General features: G+C 37.0%; 1 protein-coding gene across 5 annotated transcripts in view; it reads left to right on the top strand.

Moving 5' to 3' along the window:
* The window catches only part of SCFD1 (sec1 family domain containing 1), a 110,898-nt gene extending 85,717 nt beyond the window's left edge, over positions 1 to 25,181 (top strand). For 3 of the 5 annotated variants that reach the window (XM_028506407.2, XM_028506409.2, XM_036029544.1), the window contains 6 exons: positions 1,647 to 1,700; positions 6,393 to 6,445; positions 8,716 to 8,749; positions 11,607 to 11,672; positions 19,019 to 19,087; positions 24,832 to 25,181. In XM_028506407.2, the coding sequence (XP_028362208.1) occupies positions 1,647 to 1,700; positions 6,393 to 6,445; positions 8,716 to 8,749; positions 11,607 to 11,672; positions 19,019 to 19,087; positions 24,832 to 24,855 (300 nt within the window). In that variant the 3' untranslated portion in view covers positions 24,856 to 25,181. The remainder of the gene's footprint in view (positions 1 to 1,646; positions 1,701 to 6,392; positions 6,446 to 8,715; positions 8,750 to 11,606; positions 11,673 to 19,018; positions 19,088 to 24,831) is intronic. The other 2 variants (XR_004904010.1, XM_036029536.1) reach the window with 2 other exon arrangements.
* Positions 25,182 to 25,719: the final 538 nt, after the last annotated feature.

The raw sequence follows: 25,719 nt of genomic DNA, 5'->3' as shown, positions 1-25,719 counted from the left end.
TGGAGACAAGATTTTTTATATAAAACCCATGGATGTGAACTGTGGGGTGTGGGTGCTGGAGGGTGAGGGGAGCAGTGCAGGGAGGAGGGGAATAAAGCAGAGAAAAAAATTGGGACAACTGTAATAGCATAATCAATAAAATATACTTCAAAAAAAAAAAAACAAAAAACCCTGTAGCACGTTTACACAATGGAATACTACACAGCAAAAAGAAGGAGCTCCTACCCCTCTCGACAGCATGGATAGATCTGGAGAGCATTATGCTAAGTAAAATAATCCAGGCAGTGAAAGACAAATACTATATGATCTCACCTATAAGTGGAACCTAATTAACAAAACAAGCAACAAGTGGAACCTAATTAACAAAAGAAGCAAAATATAACCAGAGACACTGAAATTAAGAACAAACTGGCAGTAACCAGAGGGGATGGGGAAAGTGGAGTTCGGTGGGGCAGGGAAGAGTGGTAGGGAGAAAAGGAAGACAACTGTTCTTGAACAATTTAAAAAATCAGCTACTTTGAGAATGTTGTGCACATAGATGAACACAGTAAAAATAATTGTTGTGTTACAACAAAAAATAAAAGGCTTTTACTTGTCTTTACAGTCTAGGGAAAGTCAAAGAAAAAAATGCACATCTTCTGTTTGTGCAAAGCAGTACTTTCCTTAGTGATAGTCCATTTTAGTAACAAGAAAATGTTTTATGACCTAAGGAAAGTAAAACTCCTTGTATAATATGTGTTATCTAATCAGATTTAATGTTGTCTTTGTTGTATGAAGATACAAAACTTTTTTTCAGAACATCCTGTGCAGTTCACAAAGGAAACATCAGTACAGAATGGACAGAACACCATCCCTGTAGGGGCACACTTTGAATGGGTGAACTTAGTCACAGAGTAAATTTTCTGTATTCCACGTGTTGTTATTTTCAAAACAATGATAAAAATCATCAGATAGAAACGTAACAGTAGTATTCCTGATCCCAAGGCATGTAAGCATGTCAAAAGGCAGTCTTCTGCCAACGCCAGTGTTACACATTTCATGTGCACAGTGGGATTTTTTTCTGTAAGGAGACACTGCAGCATGTCATTGAAAATTGGCAGTTTATGACAGGCAATAAAAATGGTCAGTAAAGTTGGTATATATTAATTTCCCCATTTTTTAAAGAGCACAGGTATCCTTTTGGTCTTGAAGAGTATGCATTAGAAATGAAAGAACACTATTAGGTCATTTAATCTCATACATTTTCACAAATTTTAAGTTGCTTTGTATTGAAAGAAACTTAAAATTTGGAAAAAGGAAATGAAAAAAATAACAATGGAAATCTTATGTGATCAAAACAAAAGCTTGCAATTGCTAGTATTAAAAAACATCTAACAAAAGCAAAAAGCCCAAACACACATTTGTACTAAAAACTTGATACACTTACACACTAAAAGGACCTTTTGATTTAGAATTTTATTTTTCTTTGGAAACTTGAGTAGTTCCAATAGTATTTACGTCTATGAAACCATTCACAGAATGCTTAATCTTACTTAGAATGTGTTTAATTGAAAGGCAAGCATACTTAACTATAGTATGATTAGGTTGTTGTAACAATACAGAACTTTGATTTGTTATTCTCATGAAAATACTAATCTCTTCCACAGAATCTACCTGTTACTCGTATTTTAGACAATCTCATGGAGATGAAGTCAAACCCCGTGAGTAGCATATAACATTATACTTGTAAAATTCTTAAACGTATTAAACTGTATGAAAGGCAGTAAAATCTGAGTTTGTTGTGACCTTAATCACAATAGACTACATGGGGGAAGAAAAGAGTCCATGTTCTCAAAGAGCCACTTTTAGCCATTATCACAGATAAAGGGAGTTGGTTTCTCAGCTGCTGTTCCCTCCATTATGGCCAGTTCTCATCCAAATTAAATGTAGATTAGACTCTATGTGTATAATTAAATGTAAAATATACCCTAAGGAGCAAGTTTTATAAATGAAAAAGACCAGTAAGCACCAGCTGGTACAGTATAAAGAGTACTAGACCAATTTTCTGAAAATTAAATTAGAGGAGGAATGAATAGTGGAGTTTTTAAGTGCATATATTCAGGTGGTACTAAATTCTTTGGGGCTGACAACTAAATTGGGTGAATAAACAAATGAGTAAATGTTGTTAGCATTTACTTAAAGAATTGGTTTTCAAGCTATCTGTTTACAATTCAAGACAGGAATGTAAAAATTACCACAATCTGTTTTCTAAAACAGCCTGGCTTGTTACTATGGCAACTAGAGAGTGGTCATCTTCACCAGAGTCTGCAGCTGAGAAAGACAGCATGATGCTAATCCCACTGGTGCCCTAGTTTGGGTTGGTCTGGATCATCATAGCCTTGGTGGTGAGGCTTAAGATCCTAAACATGTATTTGTACTAAAAACTTGATACACCCACACATTAAAAGGACCTTTTGATTTAGAATTACATGTTTCTGTGGAAACTTGAGTACGCTAAGAAAGAGAATTAGAACAGGATCTCCAGATTAATGTGTAATTTTTCATAATTATTAAAATGTGATTTTAATGGTATTAAAGGACTTTAACAAAAACAAATTTTAAAATCTACCCATGTGAAAACAAAGAAACAGTATAATAAAACATCCCCAAGAGAGGCAGTTACAATTATGAGAGGAGGTAAGAGAATTGTCTATAATAATAAGCTAAAAAGAATAGGATTCTTCCATCTAAGGATTAATGTAGAGAAAGGGGTATACAATGTAGTAATATTAGACTTTCTTACTACATCCCAGAATATATGAAGAAGGAGCTCTCTTGAAAAAGCCTAGAGAATACTACTACTTTATAAGCAGTAAATATTCCAAACAGTAATAAAGAATAAAAGTATAAATAAATGCAAAATTTTAGATGCCAAATCTGCAAGGAGTTAAGGAAATTTAGATGCCAAATCTACAAGGAGTTAAGGAAATTTAGTGTATTTTATTGCTGTCCCTAATCTTGACGTTGAAATGATGAATAATACTAATAATGGTAATGGCTAACATTTATTGCACACGTAGGTTCCAGGAACCATTCAAAACATTTTTTATATATTATCCCTTTTAGTCCTTATTAGAATCTTCTAAGAAAAATACCATTTTACTATTATTATCATTTTTGGGGATGAGAAAACTGTGGCACAGTGGGGCCAATTAATTTGCCCAAGGACCCACGGCTAATAAGGCAGAACTGGGCAGGCCACATTTTTTCACCACGATGCTGTATTATTGAAGGCAAGAGCTATGACTTTCATGAAACTTTAGTTTAAGAAAACATTAGAAGTAAATTTTGGAAATAGAAGAGAGGAAACCAAGAGATGTTAAGTGACTTCCCAAGGCACACTATATTTAGTAGCAGGATTGGAATCTAAAACCTGTTACTCTGTTTTCCTACCGACTGCACATTTCCACCACAAACGTGCCTTCCACAACAGTTTCTGTCATAGACACGTGGATTGCTAAATTATGAGTCTCAGATGTTCTTCCAAGTGTATAAGTTCAGTAGTTCTGTTGACTCTTGATAATTGAAGCAACATTGCTATAGATATTTTTAATTAGAAAAAAATACCATGGTTTGCCATGTATAATGCACACCCATGTTTTTGGCCCAAACTTTCAGGGGAAAAAAAATCTTTTGTTTTAATTTTTTAATTCAATTTTATATTTATTTATATTTAGAAAAATGATTATCATATTCTGGGGTATTGTTTTGCATACAGATATCGTTACTGCTTTCTAGAGTTAGAGTTATACTTTTAACACATAAGCATAAATAAAAGAATTGAAAACATTTATATAGGTATGGAATTAGTACTATCCATGTATAATGTGTAGCCTTATTTTTCCCTAAAAATTTGGGCAAAAAAAGTGGGCATTATTCATGGCAAAATATGGGGTGAATATTTTCTTTTTTTTTTTCTTTTTAAGATTTTATTTATTTTCAGATAGGGAAGGGACGGGGAGAGAGGGAGAGAGAGAGAAACATCAATGTGCGGTTGCTGGGGTCATGGCCTGCAACCCAGGCATGTACCCTGACTGGGAATCAAACCTGCGACACTTTGGTTGGCAGCCTGCGCTCAATCCACTGAGCTATGCCAACCAGGGCTGGGGTGAATATTTTCTGCCTTGAAAGCATTTTTTTATCTGTTAAGTGAGGCAGCTTCTTACACTTTTTCTGATCGCTTTCCTGTTTGCAGATAGATAAATTAATTTAGAGGCATTGACGAGATTAGCAAGTATACAGAGTTAGACCTGGTTAGTAACCTCAATGTACCTTATCTCAAAGGTTTAAAATGCTATAGGCTACTTCTAGATGTTTTTATCATTTACATTTGTTAATGAAGTGTTATCTTTTGATTTGTCTTGATTGAATAAATTGAAAGAAAGGGATTAAGCTGTATCAGATAAGTTTTGTCTTGCCTTATAAATCTAGCTGTTAGGGGTTTCCTGAAGCGAAGTGTTAATGGATTCTGACACTGTATTTGGGTTCGATGAGAGTTCTATGACACTGTTCACCACTGAGTACAGGACCTGACAGTGATAATACATGCATAATTTGTCATCAGTCAGGTTTGGGTAGTGCCATACACACTCCAAAAAGAACGCGCTCCTATGGCTTATAGGCAGTAAAGCGGTACTTTCCAACTCCTTTAATATAAAAAAGCTAGGTTCCAATTTAGACGAGGTCCACAACCCTTTTCCACCACTGCTGAAGTCCAGAAAGTTCTGAAACCTAAAAGATTTTGTATAATTCATTTGGTGGCAAAACCTAGCCTTAATTCAAGTTGAGTCCCTTTGTAGGTTTTCTCACTTTGTGTTAATACTCATAGATTTAGCTGCAGGAATAGTACTGTGTTAGATGATGGGTGCTGCCCACTGGGAGTGTAACATGTACAGCTCATGTAGGACACCATCTATCTAAAATTACTTCAAAGCCCTGGCTGGTGTAGCTCAGTGGGTTGAGCACTGGTCTGCAAACCAGAAGGTTGCCAGTTCGATTCCCAGTTAAGACACATGCCTGGGTTTTGGGCCAGTCCCAAGTTGGGGGCACCCGAGAAGCAACCAATTGATTTGATGTATCATTCACACATCGATGTTTCCCTCTCTTTCTCCCTCCCTTCCCCTGTCTCTGAAAATAAAATAAAAATAAATAAAATTTTTTTAAAAATTACTTTAAAATTCAAAATTCCAAAATACACCTAACTCCAAATGTTTCAAATAAGAGACATTGTTGAACCCATATTGGGTATTATGTGCATTCAGTAAAATTACAGACAAATAATATGATAAAATTCTAAAAACAAATTATGTAACTTCTAAAACATGCAAGGTCTATCCAGAAGATATCTAGCCATGTAATATGAAAAACAGAGACATTTACTGAAGAAGATACAAGATACAAGAAATCTTGTACATAGGACAATGACACCTCAGTCCCCTTTAAAGTAGGCACCTTGGGACTTCACACACTTCTCCCAGTTGCCATCAGCTGCCCCATCGTATTTTTCTAAATTTCACCAATGGTCTGAAATGTCTTCCTTTTCAAAGGTGATTTTAGTTTTTGGAAAAGGCAGGAGTCACAAGGTGCCAAATCTGGGATTTAGAGAGACCGAGTCACATGAATGATTTGATGTTTTGCCAAAAACTCTGCATGAGAAGGGTGGGTACATTGTCGTGATGAAGCTGCCAGTCATAAGTTGCCCATAGCTAGGGCCTTCTGAATCATCTGAATAGTTTCTGTGGGGAAATGTTCAAGCTTAATGCAAAATTTGATGCTCTATTTGCTCAGTCATTTTGGATTTGACAGCCACACAGTACACATGCTCACTCAATGGCATCTATTACCCCCCACTGACTAGTACAGTGAAGTTGTCATTGTTCATGCATGTGCATTCCAGTCCACTAACCTTGGCTGCCAGGTTACGTCGATGTCTCTCAAACCATTCTCATTATATTAACAATGACTGGAGTATTTTTGAAGAGACCTCATATTTTTAAGGAACAGTATGCATAGTGGTTAAGAGCTGGGGCATTAAAACTAGACTACCTGGGTGGGCTCAAATACTGGAGTTAACATTACTTGCTAATTATGTAACCTTGGGAAAGTTACATGCTCTCTCTCTACTCTTGCTGGTGCACCTAAAAAGTAGGTATAATAACAACTACCTCATAAATACTATTGGGATTAAGTAATTTCATTGAAAGCATTAGAATAATGCTTAACACACAGTAAATGCTTGGTGAATGGCGGTGGTGGTTAAACATTCTACCAAATTAATAGATTCATTAAAATAAATTACTCTAAGCCATTGTACCTTTCTGAACATTTATGGTAAAATTCTGGTTTTTTAATAGGAAACTGATGACTATAGATATTTTGATCCCAAAATGCTACGGGGCAATGACAGGTAAGCAGCTCTTATGTGTTTGTTGTAGGTTTCCCCATCCCTGTCAAGATTGGAAATAACATAATTGATTTTTTGTTATAAATCAATAACTACCTAATATTAAAAACTCAAACTACATAGAAAACTGGTAAGTAAACAGTATGTATAATCTCATCACCCAGAGATAGTTACTGGTAATTATACTTAATACATTTTGGTGCTCTTTCTTCCAATATGTACACCAAAAAAAAGCCTTTACATGTTTTTCGTTTTGTTTTTAGTGAAATAATGGTGGCATTACAAGCTGTAGCAGAGGGGGAATTTAGATAATGTGTGTCTTTTTAAATAAATATTCTTATTGGACCACATGAAAAAAGTGGCTTTATGTTAGATACCAGTTTTGTTGTTTTTATTTAACTGGTCCATTTAATCCTAATTGCTATGAATTGTTGTTATAAATACTTCTTCATGGCAGTTTTACAGAGTATCTGAGATATTCTACAGATAATAGACAAAAGTGTTTTATGACAAAAGTGCTGTGATAAGGTATTTGTTTATTATACATATTTTTCAAGATTTAATTCATGGTGATATGAAAAATAGCCTACAAGATGCAGAGAAAGAATAGGCAGAATTAGGAGAGAGAAAAACCTTGGTTGGAATCATGATCTTTAGCACCAGAACTTGGGTGAAGCTGCTTTCTTGCTTATACTTTATGTTTGGGATCTTTAGAACTTTGGCTTTGCTTTTGCCCCAGGCCTTGATATCTTTGTAGTTGGTCAGCACAGATAATCTAATCTCTAGGTAGTTGATTTATTCTTTTGGTAATTTAAAAGGTTATCCTGGTTTCTGAACTTACAAAAATACTACCAAAGTTGCAAAAGAAGCTGCTGATTGCAGCTGGTAAGGACTTTGATGAAGAATAAATTACAGGAGAGAGAGAATGAAGAGTTAGAACTAATGGGCATGGGGCTTCTTTTAAAAATGATGAAAAGGTTCTGAAAGTGGTTTTACAGTGCTGTAAATATACTAAAAACCACATCATAGACACTTTAAAATGGTGGATTTTACAACTCTCTTCTTATCTTGATATTCCCCAAGTTACATTTTGCCCTCCCTTGCATTTGCATATGGCTAACACTTAGAGCTTACTGAGAAACTGTGCATCTGGCTTGTAGTTTATGATAACGAACGGGAATGTTGGCCTTGATGAGACAGAGCAGTTCAGGCGTTCATTTTTATTAGACTTTCCTTCTCCTGAGCTATCTCATCACCACTAGACCCTGGTTATTAGTATCCAGTAATGCTGTGTTGTTTAAGTGTCACCTCTCTTCACTCCATGTCTGCTCTTAGAGAAACTAGAAAGAATTACACTCTAGAAGAAAGACAAATTTCTTCTTAGAGAAATTACACTCTAGAAGGAAGTTAAATACTGATGAGGTGTTTCAATCAGATGGGCTTCTGGTCCCTTCTGTGGGATATTTAGATGGGCCATAAAAATGAGGGAAAGAAGATAGAACTGTGGAATCTGCCTCTGAATAATTAAGAAAAGTTATAATAGCTCACTTCTCTTGGGATTTTTAAATATTGCTCCTGAGGGAAAAAAAGCTAAGTTGTTTTTGTACAGCCTATTTTAGCACTCAAAAGAAGTATATATCTAACTCACAAAGCTTTGAAAAACATCTTTACTAAAAGACCTGTTGGACACCAAGGAAGTACTTTGAAAATATATTATAAATATATAAATAAATATGTAATTTATATGCAGTTTTAACATACAAAGAAACAGGCTACTGCAAATGCAGATCCCTCCTCCGTCCCCCTTTCCTTCCCAAATTATTGTTATCCTTCCCCTACATGTGTCTACATAGTTTTTTCATGCATGTAGATACACTGTAATACTGTGTTAAATATGGTAAAATTCTACATCATTTACCACTAAAATATGTACTTTATCATCTCATCTCATACCCAGACTTCCATTCCTTATGGGAGCGCTGCTTATTAGCCTTTCCTTCTCCTGCTCAGTCTTCCCCTAGAATTTTATTTTAAAGTCAGCAAGTTGTCCATTTCCTTTTAGATGCTGAGACATGTACTTCTTCTCCATATTCTTCCTGTGCATCCCAATTCATTACCTTGCTACACAAAACTAAAGGACTCACCTTCCAAGAAGATGAAGGAGGAAGACTTGTAAATTCCTATCTAATTGTGTGTGTGTTTCTCCCATGCTTATTTTTATCTATCAGAAAATCCTTGGGTGAAATTTTCAGTATAGTTTTTCTTTGTTACAGCTCAGTTCCAAGAAACAAAAATCCATTCCAAGAGGTAAGTTTCATAATTCCCCTTGAAAAGCAAAGCTGAAAAGGTGACCGAGCAGTCAAGATCCTCATTCCTAAACATGGCTTTCTTCTGATGACTCTAGGGCAATCCTCATGAATCCAACTTTGTGTGCCTGCGATCCTTTTGAAAAGAATTCTTAGCAACTATGCTTTTCTGATTTACAAAGTTGCTTATACTGACAATCATTCAAGCTTGAAACAACTGACACAAAATTAAGTAATTCTCTGAAAAAGAAGTCTTTAAGAAAGTCTCTGCATGTTTGGAATTTATTGGATTCCAAACTTTTGTGAGGATATCATGACTGTTTTCATTTGAAATACAAAGCAGTTGCTTAATAAAAATAAATACAGTAAAGAATATACTGTATTTACTGTAGGTATTATTAATTACTGTATTGTTTTCCATATGAACAACTATAAATCTACATTTTCCCCACCCTTTATATTAAAAATTATACAAATGTTAAGTGTTCTATTTTTTTCTACCTACAATAAATAACCTCAAATTCAAAAATGCCGTTGGAGAAAGCTCGTGGATTTATTTGCCCTTACTTAAGTGAGGAATGAGGTTTATTTTCTTCTAACTTTTTTATGAAAAATCTCTTCCTCATTTACTTCTCAATAGACATTAGAAATTTATAAATTTGTAAACTTTTAGAAACAAATTTCTTTATAGTTGAAGTAACATCAGGCATGTGTCTATGACCTTTGCCAGCTGGATTTTTTTGTTTGTTTTTAATATCTAAGTTGTGGAATATGCATCAGCCTAAAAACCATGTTTGAAAATTAAAATACAGACTTCCAGCCAAGATGGAGGCATAGGTGGAGGCAAATAGGGACAACAACAATTTAGAAACAGAATAACATCCAGAACTGACGGAAAATTGATCTGAATGGAAGTCGGACAACCAAGGAGTTGAAATAGACCCGTTCATCCAGACTGGTAGGAGGGGTGGAGAGGAGCAGCCAGCCATGGGTCAAGGCGCAGAGAGCAGAGAGAGTTGGGACTGGGCGTGTAAGGCATCCAGGGTGCACAAGACCACAGCGGGTGGACCCTGAGTGCACAAGTGGCAACTGGCAGACCCCAGCCGAGGGGTGGCAACCGGCAGACCCAGTGAGGTGGCAATTATAAAGCAAGGCAGTGTGTGCAACCCAGGATCCCAGCGCTGGGAAATAGAGCCTCGGGACGCTGATTGAGGACACCTTTGAGACCCACAGAGAGACACCCAGCCTCACAAGAGAGATCCTTGGAGGTTCCCACGGCATGCACAAGCCCACCCACATGGGAACTGGCACCAGAGGGGACCAGTTTGCTTGGGGGAAGCAGCAGAAAGGACTGAGGTCCCAGAGAGAACAGAGCAAGCACCATTGTTCCCTCTCGGACCCCACCCCCACATACAGCGTCACAACCCAGCAAATTGGGTGCCCTGCCCTGGTGAACACCTAAGGTTCCACCCCTCACCATAACAGGCGCAACCCAAGCGAAAAAAAAAAAAGAGAGAGAGAGAGATGGCTCAAACAGAAGACCAAATGAAAGCCCCAGAACCCATCATTTTAGGCGACCAAGAGATAGCCAACCTATCAGATGCACAGTTCAAAGCACTGGTGATCAGGAAGCTCACAGAATTAGTTGATTTGGGTCACAAATTAGATGAAAAAATGAAGGCTACAGTAAGTGAAATGAAAAATACACAAGGAACCAATAGTGATGGAAAGAAAACTGGGACTCGCCTCAATGGAGTGGACCAGAAGGAAGAAAGAAACAACCACACAGAAAAGAATGAACAAATAAGAATTCAAAAAAGTGAGGACAGGCTTAGGAACCTCCAGGACATCTTTAAATGTTCCAATGTCTGAATTTTAGGGGTACCAGAAGGAAAAGAGGAAGAGCAACAAGAGGAAAAGTTATTGGAACAAATAATAAAGGAGGACTTCCCTATTCTGTCTGGCAAAGGAAATGGACTTCCAGGAAGTCCAGGAAGCTCAGAGAGTCCCAAAGAAGTTGGACCCAAGAAGGAACACACCAAGGCACATCATAATTACATTAGCCAAGGTAAAAACGAAGGAGAGAATCCTAGAAGCAGCAAGAGATAAGGAGACAGTCACCTACAAAGGAGTTCCCATCAGACTATCAGCTGATTTCTCAAAAGAGACCTTACAGGCAAGAAGGGGCTGGAAAGAAGTATTCAAAGTCATGAAAGGCAAGGACCTACATCCCAGATTGCTCTATCCAGCAAAGCTTTCATTTAGAATGGAAGGGCAGATAAAAGTGCTTCTCAGATAAGGTCAAGTTAAAGGAGTTCATCATCACCAAGCCCTTATCTTATGAAATGTTAAAGGGACTTATCTAAGAAAAAGAAGATTAAAAAAAACATGTATAGTAAAATGACAGCAAACTCACAATTATTAACAACCACACCTAAAACAAAAACTGAGCAAACAACTAGAACAGAAAGAGAACCACAGAAATGGAGATCACATGGAGGGTTATCATCCAGGGAGTGGGAGGAGGAGATAGGGGGAAAAGGTACAGAGAATAAGTAGCATAGATGGTAGATAGAAAATAGACAGGGGGAGGGTAAGAATAGTATGGGAAATGTAGAAGCTAAAGAACTTATAAGTATGACACATGGACATGAACTAAAGGAGGGGGATGTGGGCGAGAGGGTGTGCAGGGTGGAGGCGAGTGAAGGAAAGAAAATGGGACAACTGTAATAGCATAATCAATAAAAGATATTAAACAAATGAAAGCATAAAAATAAAGAATAAAATACAAAAAAATTAAAATACAGCTTTAACTATTTCTTTTAACTTAACCGGTTTTGTTTTTGTTTGCATTTTAGGCAATTGTTTTTGTGGTGGGAGGAGGCAACTACATTGAATATCAAAATCTTGTTGACTACATAAAGGTATATGTTGTTCTTTTTATTCTTCTATCATTTGATGTTTCATAGTGCTTCTGTCTTTAGAAAACTAGCTCTCTCTAGGGGGCTTTCTGTGATTCTTACATAAGCTCTTTTCTAGAGGTAGTTTAAAAATCCTGCATATAGGGGGAAATGCCCATATATTCATTGTTTTTTTATTCCTATCACATTCATTCTGGCCTAAAATTCTATGTGTTGTGGAATATAATGTCTTCCACATCTTTTTGATGTAATGTACTTTGCAGTCATCTATCTTAATATGATTATAAATGTTTGGCAACCTCAGGTAAACCCCTCTTCCAAAAGGCTCCCTTGGTGAGATGATTTATCAGACACATTTGCTGAATCATAAGCACTTTTCTCCCATCCTGTTGACTTAAATCAGTAACATAACCTAACAAATGCAGAATGTCTGCTTTTTCAGCGACCCAGAGTTTTAGAGGTAGCAAATGAGCAGTGGAGTAGTGTTCAGAGCAGACAGCCTCACAGAGTGGCAGACAACCAAGCAGAGGGATATGAAGGAAAGGGTATGACTTGAAGAAAAAAATGCCATTTAAAATGTGGGGCCAGTGGAATTAGTGATTCTTAGACTGACATTTTTAATCTTCATTTATTCACTTAACATTAGTTAATGATCATTCCTTACATCCTATGTAAGATATTAACAAAGATAGAGATTTTAGTACAGCAGGGGGAAAGAAAAACAAACATCATATAGGCAGATGCCACAAAGCTTCAAACTGCTGGGATCCTGTTTCACTTGTACAGGACATACTTCATCTTTAGAATGTAAACCACCAAGATCAATGTAAGATACCTTGGTCTTGGGGGAGCATCATCTTGTTCAAGGAAGGGTCTTTTATAGTCTCTCTGGCCATATAGCCAGAATCAGCTGCATGACCAGGTTCAAAAGCAGAAACCAGGAGAACATAACAGAAACCAAGTGCAAGCTGTACAATTTCTATAAACAGTGCTGACAGACTAGTGCAGGTTGTCTCCTGGTCTACCCATGTCCATTGCACAGGACTGTATGAATCACTGGTCCATTTTATTCAGGTTTGACCAAGCACCAACCACATGACTGGTTCCAAGTGTTCCCAAGGCTAAACACAGGGTTGCCACAGACCTGCTGCAGTTGATCCTATGCCTGTACATTCCACACAACCCCATTCTTGGTTCATCTTTCTTAATTCCACTTGTCAGCGTTTTTCTTCCTACATCTTTATTTTTGACATTGATAGAACAGAAAAAACAAGAAGGATATATACAAAAATACTAATCATTTGTGTAGTGTAGTGACTAAAGTGCCAGTATAACTTTGAGGAAACAGTGCAGTTTACCAAGCACTCCCGTGTGAACCAAGAGTAGTCAGGCATATAGCAGATATTTAATGTCGCTGCCTCCAGGCACCTTTCTAAACAAATCACCTCTTAGCTTTATAGAAATTGTACACAGCGGTCTTTGACTCTGATTTGGAACAACATCTTTTGCATGCATTTGAGCCCAACAGTATCCTAATTTTGCCTCTCCACAGGGATCCTTAAGAACACAAGTAGCAAACACAAGGCCTTCGGGCTGACCACCTTGTTTTATCCAGCCAGCACCTTGTTTCTACCCAGTTTTGATTTGCATTTCCCTAATGATTTATGATGTGAAGCATCATTTTGTGTGTTACTGGACATTTATATATCTTATTTGTAGAAATGTCTATTCAGATCCTTTGCTCATTTTTTTTAATTGGGTAATTTTGCCTTTTTATTGAGTTGTAAGAGTGCTTTGTATACTGTAGATACATGTCCCTTATCAGACATATGATTTGCAAATAACTTCTCCCATTCTCTGGGTTGTTTTTTGACTTTCTACATGGTGTCGTTCAAAGTACGAGTGTTTGGGGTTTTTTATTTTTGTGAAGTCTAACTTATTTTTCCTTTGTTGCTCATGTTTTTGGTCATATTACAAATCCTTTGCCAAGTCCCAGGTTATGAAGATTTACCCCTATGTTTCTTCTAATTTTACAGTTTCTGCTCTTACCCTTAGGTCTTTTATCCATTTGAATTAATTTTTATGTGTAGTATCAAGTAAAGGTCATGGCCATCCAGTTTGTCCCAGGATAAATGCCCCGTTTATTGAAAAGACTAGTTTTTCTCCATGGAACTGTGTTGGCAGCCATATTGAAAATCAGTTGACCATACACGCATGGATTTATTTCTGGACTCTCAATTCCGTTGAACATAGGTCTGCCCTTGAGCCAGTGCTATGTTGTGTTCGTTGTCATTGTTTCATAGTAAGTTTTGAAATCAGAACATGAGAGTCCTTCTGCTTTATCCTTCTTTTTCAAGATTATTTTGGATTCCTGGGTCCTTTGCAGTTACATATGAATTTTAGAATCAGTTTGCTGGTGTCAGTTGGGATCCCGAGGGATTTCATTGAATCTGTAGCTCAGTTTTGGGAATATTTTCATTTAAGCCTAATGATCCATGGCATGGGATGTTTTTCAATGTATTTAGATATTCTTTAATTTCTTTCAACTATTTTTTCTTTTGTAGTTTCTATTGTTTTCAGAATATAAGCTATTATGCTATTGGGAATGGAACTGCTTTTTAATTTCATTTTTTGTTTGTTCAATGCAAGTGTATAGAAATCCAGTTCATTTTTGTACATTCATCTTGTATCCTGCAACCCTGTTGAACTTATGTATTAGTTTAAATCGTTTTTTAAGTGGGTAACAAGTAGGAGATCATGTTACTTGTGAATAGTCTATTTAACTTCTTCCTTACCCTATCTAGAATGTTTTTCCTTCTTTTTCTTGCCTAATCTGGCTAGGACAAATGCTCAATAGAAAAGTCTAGAGTAGACCTCCTTATCTTTTTCCTGATCATAGGGTTAAAGTATTCAGACTTTCACCATTAAGTATTATGTTAGCCTTAGGTTTTTCACAGAGCCATTAAATTTTTGGTAGCTACTAAGCCAGCCAGTTTAATTGTCCCGGAAATTCTTTTTTTTTTTTTTTTTTTTTTTTTTTTTTTAATCTCTTTGAGTCTTACTGTCTCATTTGTTGTGAACAATCCTATTTTTTTTTCTATCAGCTCCATTCCAGAGGAACTGAGCTAATAGGTCTATGACAGCCGCCCTTATCACTTTAGAAACCCTTATCAGCACAACCAGTTGTATGAAACAAATGTGCCTACAAGAGACTTTTAATCAAGAATCATCTAGTATGGCCCTTGATTTACCAATTCACAACACAATGGGCAAGTGCCATTTTTGCTGGAAATGCAAAGAAACTACTACAGTAATTCTAATTGATTCATTTAATAATTTAGTAATATTAATCTAACTCTTTTAATGTGTTTTATTGATTATGCTATTACAGTTGTACCATTTTTTCTCTTTTTCCCCTCTGCCCTGCAACACCCTCCCGCCATCATTCCCCAACCTTAGTTCACAGCCATGGGTCATACACAGAAGCTTTTTGGCTTCTCCATTTCCTGTACTATTCTTAACCTCCCCCTGTCTATTTTCTACCTACCACTTATACTTCTTATTCCCTGTACCTTTTCCCCCATTATCACCTCTCCCCCTCCCCACTGATAATCCTCCATGTGATCTCTATTTCTGTGATTCTGTTCCTGTTCTCATTGTTTGCTTAGTTCTTGTTTTTATTTTTAAGTTCATTTGATAGTGGTTCTGTATGTGGGGGAGGAATCCGAGAGGGAACAGTGCTGCTTGCTCAGCTCTCTGCCAGCTTTTAGTCACTTCCCCTGCTACTCACAAGCAGGTTGGGTCCTTCTGGTGCTGATTCCCGGGTGGGTGGTTTTGTGTACATTCTAAGACCCTGTGGGTCTCCAACTAACTCTCCTGTGAGGCTGGGAGTTTCTCCCACTGCCACAATTTTACAGGGTTACAGCCAGAGGTTTTGAGGCTTTGTTTGCCTGCACTAGAACCCTGGGTAGCAGGAACTGTCTCACTCCCTAGTTTTTCCACATGCAAATATGGGACCACCCAGTCCTTCAGCTCCCCCTTGCCACGTGACCTCTCTGCCCCACCTACTAGTCTGGACAAATGTTTTTTCTTTAACTGCAACTCCTTGGTTGTCAGATTTCCATACAGTTCAATTTTTAGGCAGTTCTGGTTGTTTTTTGTTTTTAAATTTGTTGTCCTTCTTTTAGTTGTATGAGAAAGCAAAGTGTATCTACCTACACCTCTATATTGGCTGGAATCCCTGATCTAACTTTTAATGTGTAACTGCTATTTGGTATAGCAATGACGTGTTTGATAAAATTAATTTGATTGATTTTTAAAGAATATTTGAATATACTAATGAGACAAAGATGCACACTCCCACCCCTTTAATTAACATAGTACTTAGAAGTCCTAGCCAGAGCAGTTAGGCAAAAAAATGAATAAAAGGCATCCTAATTTGAAAAGGAAAAAATAAAGCTGCCACTGTTTGCTGACAACACATTATACAGTTGACCCTTGTACAACACAGGAGTTAGGGGGGCCCACACATTCAAAATTCTGCATGTAACTCTTAACTACCCTTGTTATCCATGGGGGATTTATTCCAGGACCCCCTGCCACGGATACCAAAATCTACCTATGCTCATGTCCCCTACATAAAATTGTGTATATCAGTAAATACATTGGGCTCTTCACATGTACAGACTCTCAAGCATAATAAAAAAACAGTACAAGTATATATTGAAAAAAAATCAACATATAACTGGACCTGTGTTCAAACATGTTCAAGGGCTAACGATATATTAGAAAACCTTAATTCAGTAAAGTTGCAGCATACAAAATCAGTCCACAAAAAGTCTCTTGCATTTTTATATACTAATAATGAACTATCAGAAAGATAAAAATAAATCTCATATACAGTTGCATCAAAAAGAAAATACCTGGAAATAAATTTAACCAAGGAGGTGAGAGACCTTATATTAAAAACTACAAGAAATTGAAGAAGACCCACATAAAAGGAAAGATATTTTGTGCTCATGATTTGAAAGAATATTGTTAAAATGTCCATACTACCCAAAGAAATCTAAGCTTTAATGCCATTTCTATTTAAATTCCAAAGTAGTAGAATAATCCAAAAATACCACCAAAAAAAGTGCCAGTAGCCAAAGCAGTCTTGAGAAAGAACAAAGCTGGAGGTATTGTGCTCCCTGGTTTTAAACTACTACAAGGCTTTACTAATTAAAACAGTATGATATTGGCATAAACACAGATATACAGATCAATGGAACAGAATAAAGAGCCCAGAAATAAAGCCACCTATATGGTCAATTAACTTGCAGCAAAGGGGCCAAGAAAATACAGTGGAGAAAGGACAGTCTCTTCAATAAATGGTGTTTTGGAAAACTGGAGGGCCACATGTAAAAGAATGAAACTGGATCACTGTCTTAGACCACACACAAATTTTAACTCAAAAGAGATTAAAGACTTGAACATAAGACCTCAAACTATAAAACTGCTAGAAGAAAACATGGGCAGTAAATTCCTTGATGTAAATCTTGGTGATGATTTTTTTTTAATCTGACACCATAAGCAAAAAGCAAAAATAAATAAGTAGGACTACATCATACTAAAAAGCTTTTGCACAGGAAAGGAAACCATCAACGAGTGAGTGGGAGAAAATATTTGCAAATTACGTATCTGATACAGTGCTTAGATCCAAATATACTAAGAACTCATAAATTTTAAAAAATTTTCAATTAAAAGGTAGGCAGAGGATCTGCATAGATATTTTTCCAAAGAAGACATTCAGATGGACGTACAGGTGCATGAAAAGATGCTCAGCATCACTAACCATCAGGGAAATGCAAATCAAAGCCACAGTGAGATACCACCTCACACCTGTTAGAATGGCTGTCATCAAAAAGACAAGAAAATAGCAAGTGTTAGCAAGAAGAGGGAACACTTGTACACCTTTGGTGGGAGTGTGTAAATTGGTGCAGCCACTATGGAAAACAGTATGGAGTTTCTAAAAAATTATAAATATACCTACCATATGAACCAGTAATTTCACTTGAGGGTATTTATCTGAAGAAAACTAAAACACCAACTCAAAAAGAGATATGTAGCCCTGTGTTCATTACAGCATTATTTACTGTAGCCAAGGTATGGAAACAATTTAAATACCTATCAGTGGGTAAATGGATACAGAAATTTGGTCAATCCTGAGTGAAATTTTGCTAGTATCCAAGACAGACCAGGGGGCAACTTGCCTTGCACTAGCTTGTCAGCATTGTTTAATAGAAAATATGGAGACTGATGGCTTATACCTGGTTTCTGGTTTCTGTCATGATTTTCTGTTTCTGCTGTTGAGCCTAGTCATGACTTGGCTATATGAGGATAAAAGACCCCTCTTTGGGCAACATTGGAGCTCCCCTGAGCCAAGGCATCTCCATTTAAAAATGAAATGTGTCCTCTGCTACTGCAGTGGGATCCTGAGGACTGTGCCTAGAAGTTATGGATGGGCCCCCCTGTTTCCCTGTGCTTTCTTGATTCTTAGATGCTGTGGCCTCAAGAACCCCAATTTTATGACCCTATAATTGCTGCACTTACCATCTCATTTTGAAAAACTTGAGTGAAATGTGACTTTTGTCTTATTTGTTCTCAGATGGTCGGTTCTAGGACATTGATTCATCCAACAATGATTATTCAACTTACACATCACAGAGAATTGCCCTTCTCTTGGGTTAAAAAGCCATAATTGTTTTGTTACAATAAATAAATTTTTTACTTTACAAAAGAAATCTTAGTAAGATTTCTTACTTCAATTCACAATATACATAAGAATTTTAGGATTAGGGGCTTAACCAAAATTCTTAGTAGAAGAGTTTTGAGTGCTGTAATTGGATTCCCACATTCTGTCAAAATTAGGAATGAAAGTCACTGTTACAAAACAGATTGGGGATATTAACATGTGAATACTCTATTGCACAAATGACACTAAAATGGTCCATGGTACTTGCACCATCTCCTACTTTCCACAAAACAAACGTCTAAGACCATTTTCTCCAAATAATGCAGATCCTGTATTATAAGAATGTTGACCTGAAATTTTATAGATAAGTATGAAATGTAACAGTCATCAGATTCCTTGTATTTCCAGTAGAAAAGGCACCAGTAGGATCCCATAATGCATATTTTTAAAAAATATTATGCTACTTCACCACTTTATTCCATGCAATGTTAGGATAAAATCCACCCACCAGTACCACCACCCCAAAAACCTTCAAGAATAACAAAAAGTCTGGTTTTACCCATCTTCTTGGGAATACTTGTTACTTGTATCTGTTTTCTGTCCCTGGTTTTTACAGGGGAAGCAAGGTAAACACATTTTATATGGCTGCAGTGAACTTTTTAATGCTGCACAGTTCCTGAAACAGGTAAGCATACCTTTTCTGTTTCTGTCAACCTACCCTAAGTTGCTGTTGGTACTTTTCAAAAGAGAACATGAGTATTATTATATTCATCTGAACCAGCTAAAACCATAGAGCTATAAGAATGTAAGGTTTTGCCATGAGCAACTGTAAAGAAAACTCTGGTGAGTAACATTATTTCCAGGATCCCAAATCTGTAAAAAAGGTAAATTCAGAAAATTTAAAGTTCAAACAGTATACTCAGGAAAAATTTAATTCAGCATTTCCTTACATACTGTCCACATTTCTGTCTTTGCCAAACATATCGTAAACTGGGCTAAGAAATAAGGTAACTTTCTTGGGCTGTTACTACCAAATGAGCTCAGGTGATACAGTGGAATCTCACTAACCTTGAGAATTAATGACAGCAGTACTGAGGTGGGCAGGGTCTACACATTTAGTATTTTCCCCCTAATGCTCTCAGTAATTATATTAACTTTAGCTCTTTTAAGCTTGAACTCAGTAGACTGGTCACTAATGTCCTTATCTTTACCTTGACTGCTGCAAAACAGTGACTTACCTGTACTCATTTTTAGCACCAGTTCCTAGTATCATTTTCTTTTTTTATTTTATTTTTTACTTATTTCCTCACCCAAGAACATGCTTATTGATTTTTAGAGAGAAAGGAAGGGAGGGAGAGAGAAACATGGATGAAATAGACAAACATTGATTAGTTGCCTCTCATATACCCCCAACCAGGGACCTAACCCACAACCTAGGCATGTGCCCTGACTGGGAATTGAACTGGCGACCTTTTGGTTTACGGGACAGTGCTCCAACCAGCTGAGCCACACCAGCCAGGGCCCTAGTATCATTTTCTAACATTACCTTCTTATCCCAGTGGCCCAATGGTATTATGAGAATTTCAAATATATGGAAAAGTTGGGGAGAATTTGCAGTGAGCACATGTACAATGCCAATTAACATTGTACTGTACTTTGTTTATAAGGTACCTACCCATCTGTCCTTCATTCATTCTGTTCATCACTCCAACTTTATTAATTTTAAATAAATTGTAAATATCAGTACACTTCCCCCTCAATATAGCTGTATCAATACCATTACCTAGAGTTCATTTTTTAGGGGTGTTTTAAGTCTTTGGAGTTTAAATTTACGGTAGTGAAATTCACAAATCTTAAGTGTACATCCTGAGTTTTTTCAGATAGGTCCACCTGAGTAACCTGAACCCCTACCAAGACATAGAACCATCACACCACAAAGATCCTTTGTGGCTGTTCCCAGTCAGTCCTTGCCCAACCACACTGTCTCGGTGTTTTCCTACTTTGGATTATTTTTGTCTGCTCTAGAACATCATGTAAACAGGATCTTTTTGCTTGGTTAGGTTAACTAGAGGATTCTCAATTTAGTCAATCTTTTCCAATGAGCCAGATGTTGTGTGTGCTAATTTTCTGTCTGTTTTGTAGTCGTTGGTTTCAATTCTTTATTTGTTTTGATTACTTTGGATTTACTTTGTTCTCTTCCCCGGCTTCTGAAGTTCAAATATGAAGTCAACAACTTTAGTTTTTCTTTTCCAAAATAAGCATTTAAAAAGCAGTAAAATTAAAACTCTTGCCAAACACTGCTTTAGCACTATTCCATAAGTATTGGTGTGGTAGTATAGCTCAGGTATGCTAGCAGCGAATTCTCTTAATTTTCTTTTATATGAAAATGTCTTTATTGCACCTTTACTCTTAAATGATGTTTTTGCTGGATATAGAATACTGAATTGATAGTTTTTCAACACTTCAAAGATTATTCCATAATCTTCTGCTTCCTATGTCTCTGATAGGAAGTCAGCAGTTATTCAGACTGATATAATTTTTCTCTGGGTGCTTTTAAGATCTTTTTTTTTTTTCATTATCTTTGGTTTTCAACAATTTAATTATGATGTATCTTTTGTGACTTTTTGTGTATCTTGTTTCCGGATTACTGAATTTTTTAAATATATACATTTATACATTCACCAAATATAGGAGATTTTCAGCTGTTGTATCTTCCAATATTTGTATGCCCAGTTTTCTCTCTCCTCCTTTTGGTATTCCATATACATTTATGTTCAACTTTCTATTGTCTCATAGATCCCTGAGGATTCTGTTCATTAGAGTATACAGTTTAAGCTGACCTGTCCTCAGATTTACTAAGTCTTTACTCTGTTGTCCCCATTCTACTGTTTGAATAATGTTGTATTTACCAGTTTGAGAATTTTCTTACCAGTTCTAAAATTTTCAGTTGGGTTTTTTAAATATAGTTTGTATTTTCTCTGCTATGATTTCTTTTCATTGTTAGCATATTTTCTGTAGTTTCTTTGAGGATAGTTGTCACAGCTGCTTTTAAAACCTTATCTGTTGCCCTTGCCAGGGCACTGAGTGGGTTAGAGTGCCATCCTCTATGCCAAAAGTTGCAGATTCAATTCCAGGTCAGGGCACATACCTAGGCTGCAGGTTCATTCCCTGGTCAAGGCATGTATGGGAGGCAATCAATCAACTTTTCCACTCTCTCTTCCCCTTCCTCTTTCTGTGAAATCCATTTTTGGGGCGGGGGGTGGGGGGGACAAAAAAACCATATCCTTGTGTTGAGGATTTTAAAAAAAAACTTGTCAGTTACAGCATATGGATCATCTCACTGTCAGTCTCCATTGTTTTTCCCCTAGAGAATCAGTCATACTTTTCTGTTTTTTCATATATTAAATAATTTTAGCTTGTATCCTTACTTAATATTGTGAACTGGAGACTGAATTCTGTTTCTCTAAAGAATGTTGATTTGTGGTTTTAGCAGGCAATTAACTTGGTTATACTCAAATTTCAAACTTTTTCTCTTGAGCAGCAGTTCAAATCTAACTTCTTAGTCTCTTGCAGTAACAGGTGGTTCAGGGTTTTTACCATATATTTAGGGAAAGTTTCTACACAGAGTTTAGGAATCCCTCACTCTGGCTCTCTCCTTTCCAGGACTTCCCCTCACTATCCAGTGGCTTCAGTTGTCCCCAAACTCCTCTGGTCCTTCAGGCCAGAAAGACTGCAGTTTTTCTATCAGAATTTTAGCTACCAGTGTAGAACCAACTGTAGCCTGTCTCCAGGCTAAGAATCACAGGATCCAGGGAACTTGGCCAGCACTATTCCGTTCCTTCCAAGTTTAGACTGTCTTCCAGACCTGCCTTTCAGTTGTTCTCCATTGCCTTCAGGTAGTTGGTTTGGTTTAAAGTTTATAATTGCCATCTCTGAGAGAATTCATCCAATAAGAGATAACTCATCCTTTCCAAATTGAAAGTCTTGTCCTTTTAATTACCTCTTAGAAATATAAAATTAATTAAAATATATGGAGAAGTGATCTCTCAACAGTGACATCCCATATAACACTTTTTCTTTACATTTTAATATTAATTTTTTCTTAGGGTTTTTGTTTTTCATTAGGTGAATTTGCAATTATAAATATTTTCCACCTTTTTGACCATGACAGTGTTTATTGCTGTTTAGTTTTAAAATATCTACAGAGATCCTGAAGCAGTGGGAGGGAGATGAGGACAGGTCCACTCATGATGGATATGACTAGGCAAGGCATTCTGGGACTTCTGGTCAAGGTGGAGGCGTAGGCAGACATGCTGCACCTCCTCATGCAACCATAGAAAGAATTACAACCAGATCTCAAAAACACGTAGCACTCAGAACCGTCAGAACAAGCTGACAACCAAGGATTTAAAGAAGCCACATTCATCCAGACGGATAGGAGGGGCTGAGATGCAGGGACGATGCAGTGGGGTACAGATACATGTCAGTGGCAATAGAATGGGCGGTCCCACATTCACATGTGGTGGATAAAAATTGGGAGGGACACCTTGGGAGTAAGTGATCCCAGCCCCAGGCCACACTACACTGCCCAGGGTTCCAGCACTGAGAAGATAAACCGCCATTACCTCTGGCTGTAAAAAAACAGTTTGGGTTGGGGCAGCAGAAGAAACTGCCAAATTTTCACCACTTAAAGGGCCCGCATAGGCCTAGATATATGCAAACCCCATGGCAGCAGCTGAAGGGACACCAATTACATACAGGAGGTGGGTGAGGCGACTGGAAGCAGGGTGAGTGCTGGGAAGGCCTCCAGAAGCCAGGCAGTGGGATAGTGCCCTACACACACACACACACACACACACACACAGCCCCAAAGCAATGAAGTGGGTGACCCTGCCCTGACGATTACCTAAGACTCTGCCCCAACGCCATCTACAGATGCCTTTTCTACAATAGGTCACGCTGCTAAGATGCAGAGTAAAAGCAACTCTACCTTATACACAGAAACAAACCTAGGGAGGCTGCTAAATTGAGGAGAAAAAGAAATATGGCCCAAATGAAAGAACAAAACAAAACCCCAGAAAAGAACTAAACAGATAGCCAACCTGTCAGATGGAGAGATCAAAACAGTAGTGATCAGGATGCTCAAAGAGCTTAGTGAGTATAGCCATAAGATAAAGGAAGAAATAAAGTGAAATAAAGAAAAGTATACAGAGGACTAACAATAAAGGGAAGGAAGCCTGGATTCAAATCAACGATTTGGAACATAAGGAAGAAATAAACATTCGACCAGAACAGAAAGAAGAATCAAAAAAAAACAAGGGGAAACTTAGGAACCTCTGAGCCAACTTTAAATGTACCAGCATCCAAATCATAGTGCCAGAAGGAGAAGAGCAAGAAATTGAAAAAATAAAACTTATTTAAAAAAAAATAGAAGAAAACTTACTTAATTTGGCAAAGGAAATAGACATAAAGGTCCAGAAAGCACAGTCTCAAATAAGTTGGACCCAAAGAGGACCACACCAAGACACATCATAATTAAAATGGCAAAGATAAGGAGAGAACCTTAAAAGCAGCAAGAGAAAAGGAGCAGTTACCTACAAAGGAGTTCCCATAAGACTGTCAGCTGATTTCTCAAAAGAAACCTTGCAGGCAAGAAGGGGCTGGAAAGAAGTATTCCAAGTCATGAAAGGCAAGGGCCCACATCCAAGATTACTCTATCCAGCAAAGCTTTCATTTAGAATGGAAGGGCAGATAAGTGCTTCCCAGACAAGGTCAAGCTAAAGGAGTTTATCATCACCAGGCCTTTATTACAGGAAATGTTAAAGGGACTTGTTTAAGAAAAAGAATATCAAACCTATGAACATTAAAATGACAACAGTTCACAACTATCAACAACTGAATCTAAACAAACTAGCAAATAACCAGAATGGAAACAGAATCATAGATACGAAGATCATTTGGAAAGGTTATCAGGTGGGAGGGAGAAGAGGGAGAATGGGGGAAAAGGTACAGGGAATAAGTAGCATAAATTGGTAGGCACAAGATAGACAGGGGGATGTTAAGTATAGTATTGGAAATGGAGAAGCCAAAGAACTTAAATGTACAACCCGTGGACATGAACTAAGGGTGGGGGATTGCTGGAGGGAAGGGAGCTTTTGGGCAGAGGGGAGCAAAGGGAAAAATGGGGGCAACTGTAGTAGTATAATTAATAACATATACTAAAAATAAAAATCTACAAGTCTTAAATACTTTAATAGTAAACATGAGTTAAAAATATACTCTTCAAGAAATGCAGCTAATGAAATAACTCTAATTTTTACCATGATGAAAGTGTATACATTTTACTTTAAGGTGTTTAAAAATATTTGAATGCATTTGTCTTTTGTGATTAACAAAATGTTATATTTATGATCTTATGATTTGTTTTAGCTGTCACAACTTGGACAAAAATAGCACAGAAGAACTTTAACATGAGAATCTACTCGGACTTGGATAAATGTAAAAAGAAGAACCTTAACGTGAGAATCTACTTGGACTTGGATAAATGTAAAAAAAGTCAAAAGAGCCAGATGTTTCCTTCTCCGTATCAGTGTCCTAACGGTGAAACTTAGAGTTTGTTAATTTTTAAGGAAATTCTATACTTAATATAATGTGTACTGATTATAAGAATAAAGCATTTCAGAAATAAATTTTTAACATTGTACATTCTCCTGTTATCTTTGACAAATGAGAATACTTGGAAGGAAAGAAAGTTGTCTAAATTAATGTTGAATTGTTAATATAACTAATGTTATTGAAGCTAGTGAAAGTTGAAGAATACAGTATATACATTTTACTTGAATGGTTCATGAATCTCCTACTTAGATGTATTTTACATGTAAAATCACCTTCCTGTGGTTTTGGATTTCCCATGTTGCTTCTAGATTGATTTTAAGTGGAGATTTTAAAATCATTCAATGTTTCTTCTCCCTCTAGCACCTCTGCATACACTTCATCACAAAATCCCTCCTTTCTATAATAATAAACATGACCGTGTCCAAAGTGGACATACACAAAACATTTACCCCAAGAAGTTCTAAATCATACATAAAGGTAAGTGTTAAATTTAGTCCCAGCCTTCCTGGAATACAGCACAAAAAAGGAGTGTTGTCAGTCCTCTAACTCAGGGCAGCCATAAGATAAAAGGAAGCCAGTTGCTCCAGAGGAAAATGTCACTATTATAAAGACTGGGGAACTTTTCCTCCTAATGAGCCTCATCAAGACGAACCTAATTTACAGACAACATCCTGATAATACAGCATTCACAGGATTGTTTCT

The sequence above is a fragment of the Phyllostomus discolor genome, chromosome 1 (genome assembly GCF_004126475.2).
Source record: "Phyllostomus discolor isolate MPI-MPIP mPhyDis1 chromosome 1, mPhyDis1.pri.v3, whole genome shotgun sequence".
Taxonomy (NCBI): Eukaryota; Metazoa; Chordata; class Mammalia; order Chiroptera; family Phyllostomidae; genus Phyllostomus; species Phyllostomus discolor.
Note: the sequence above shows the minus strand (reverse complement) of the source record. Positions and strands in the feature narration are given on the sequence as shown.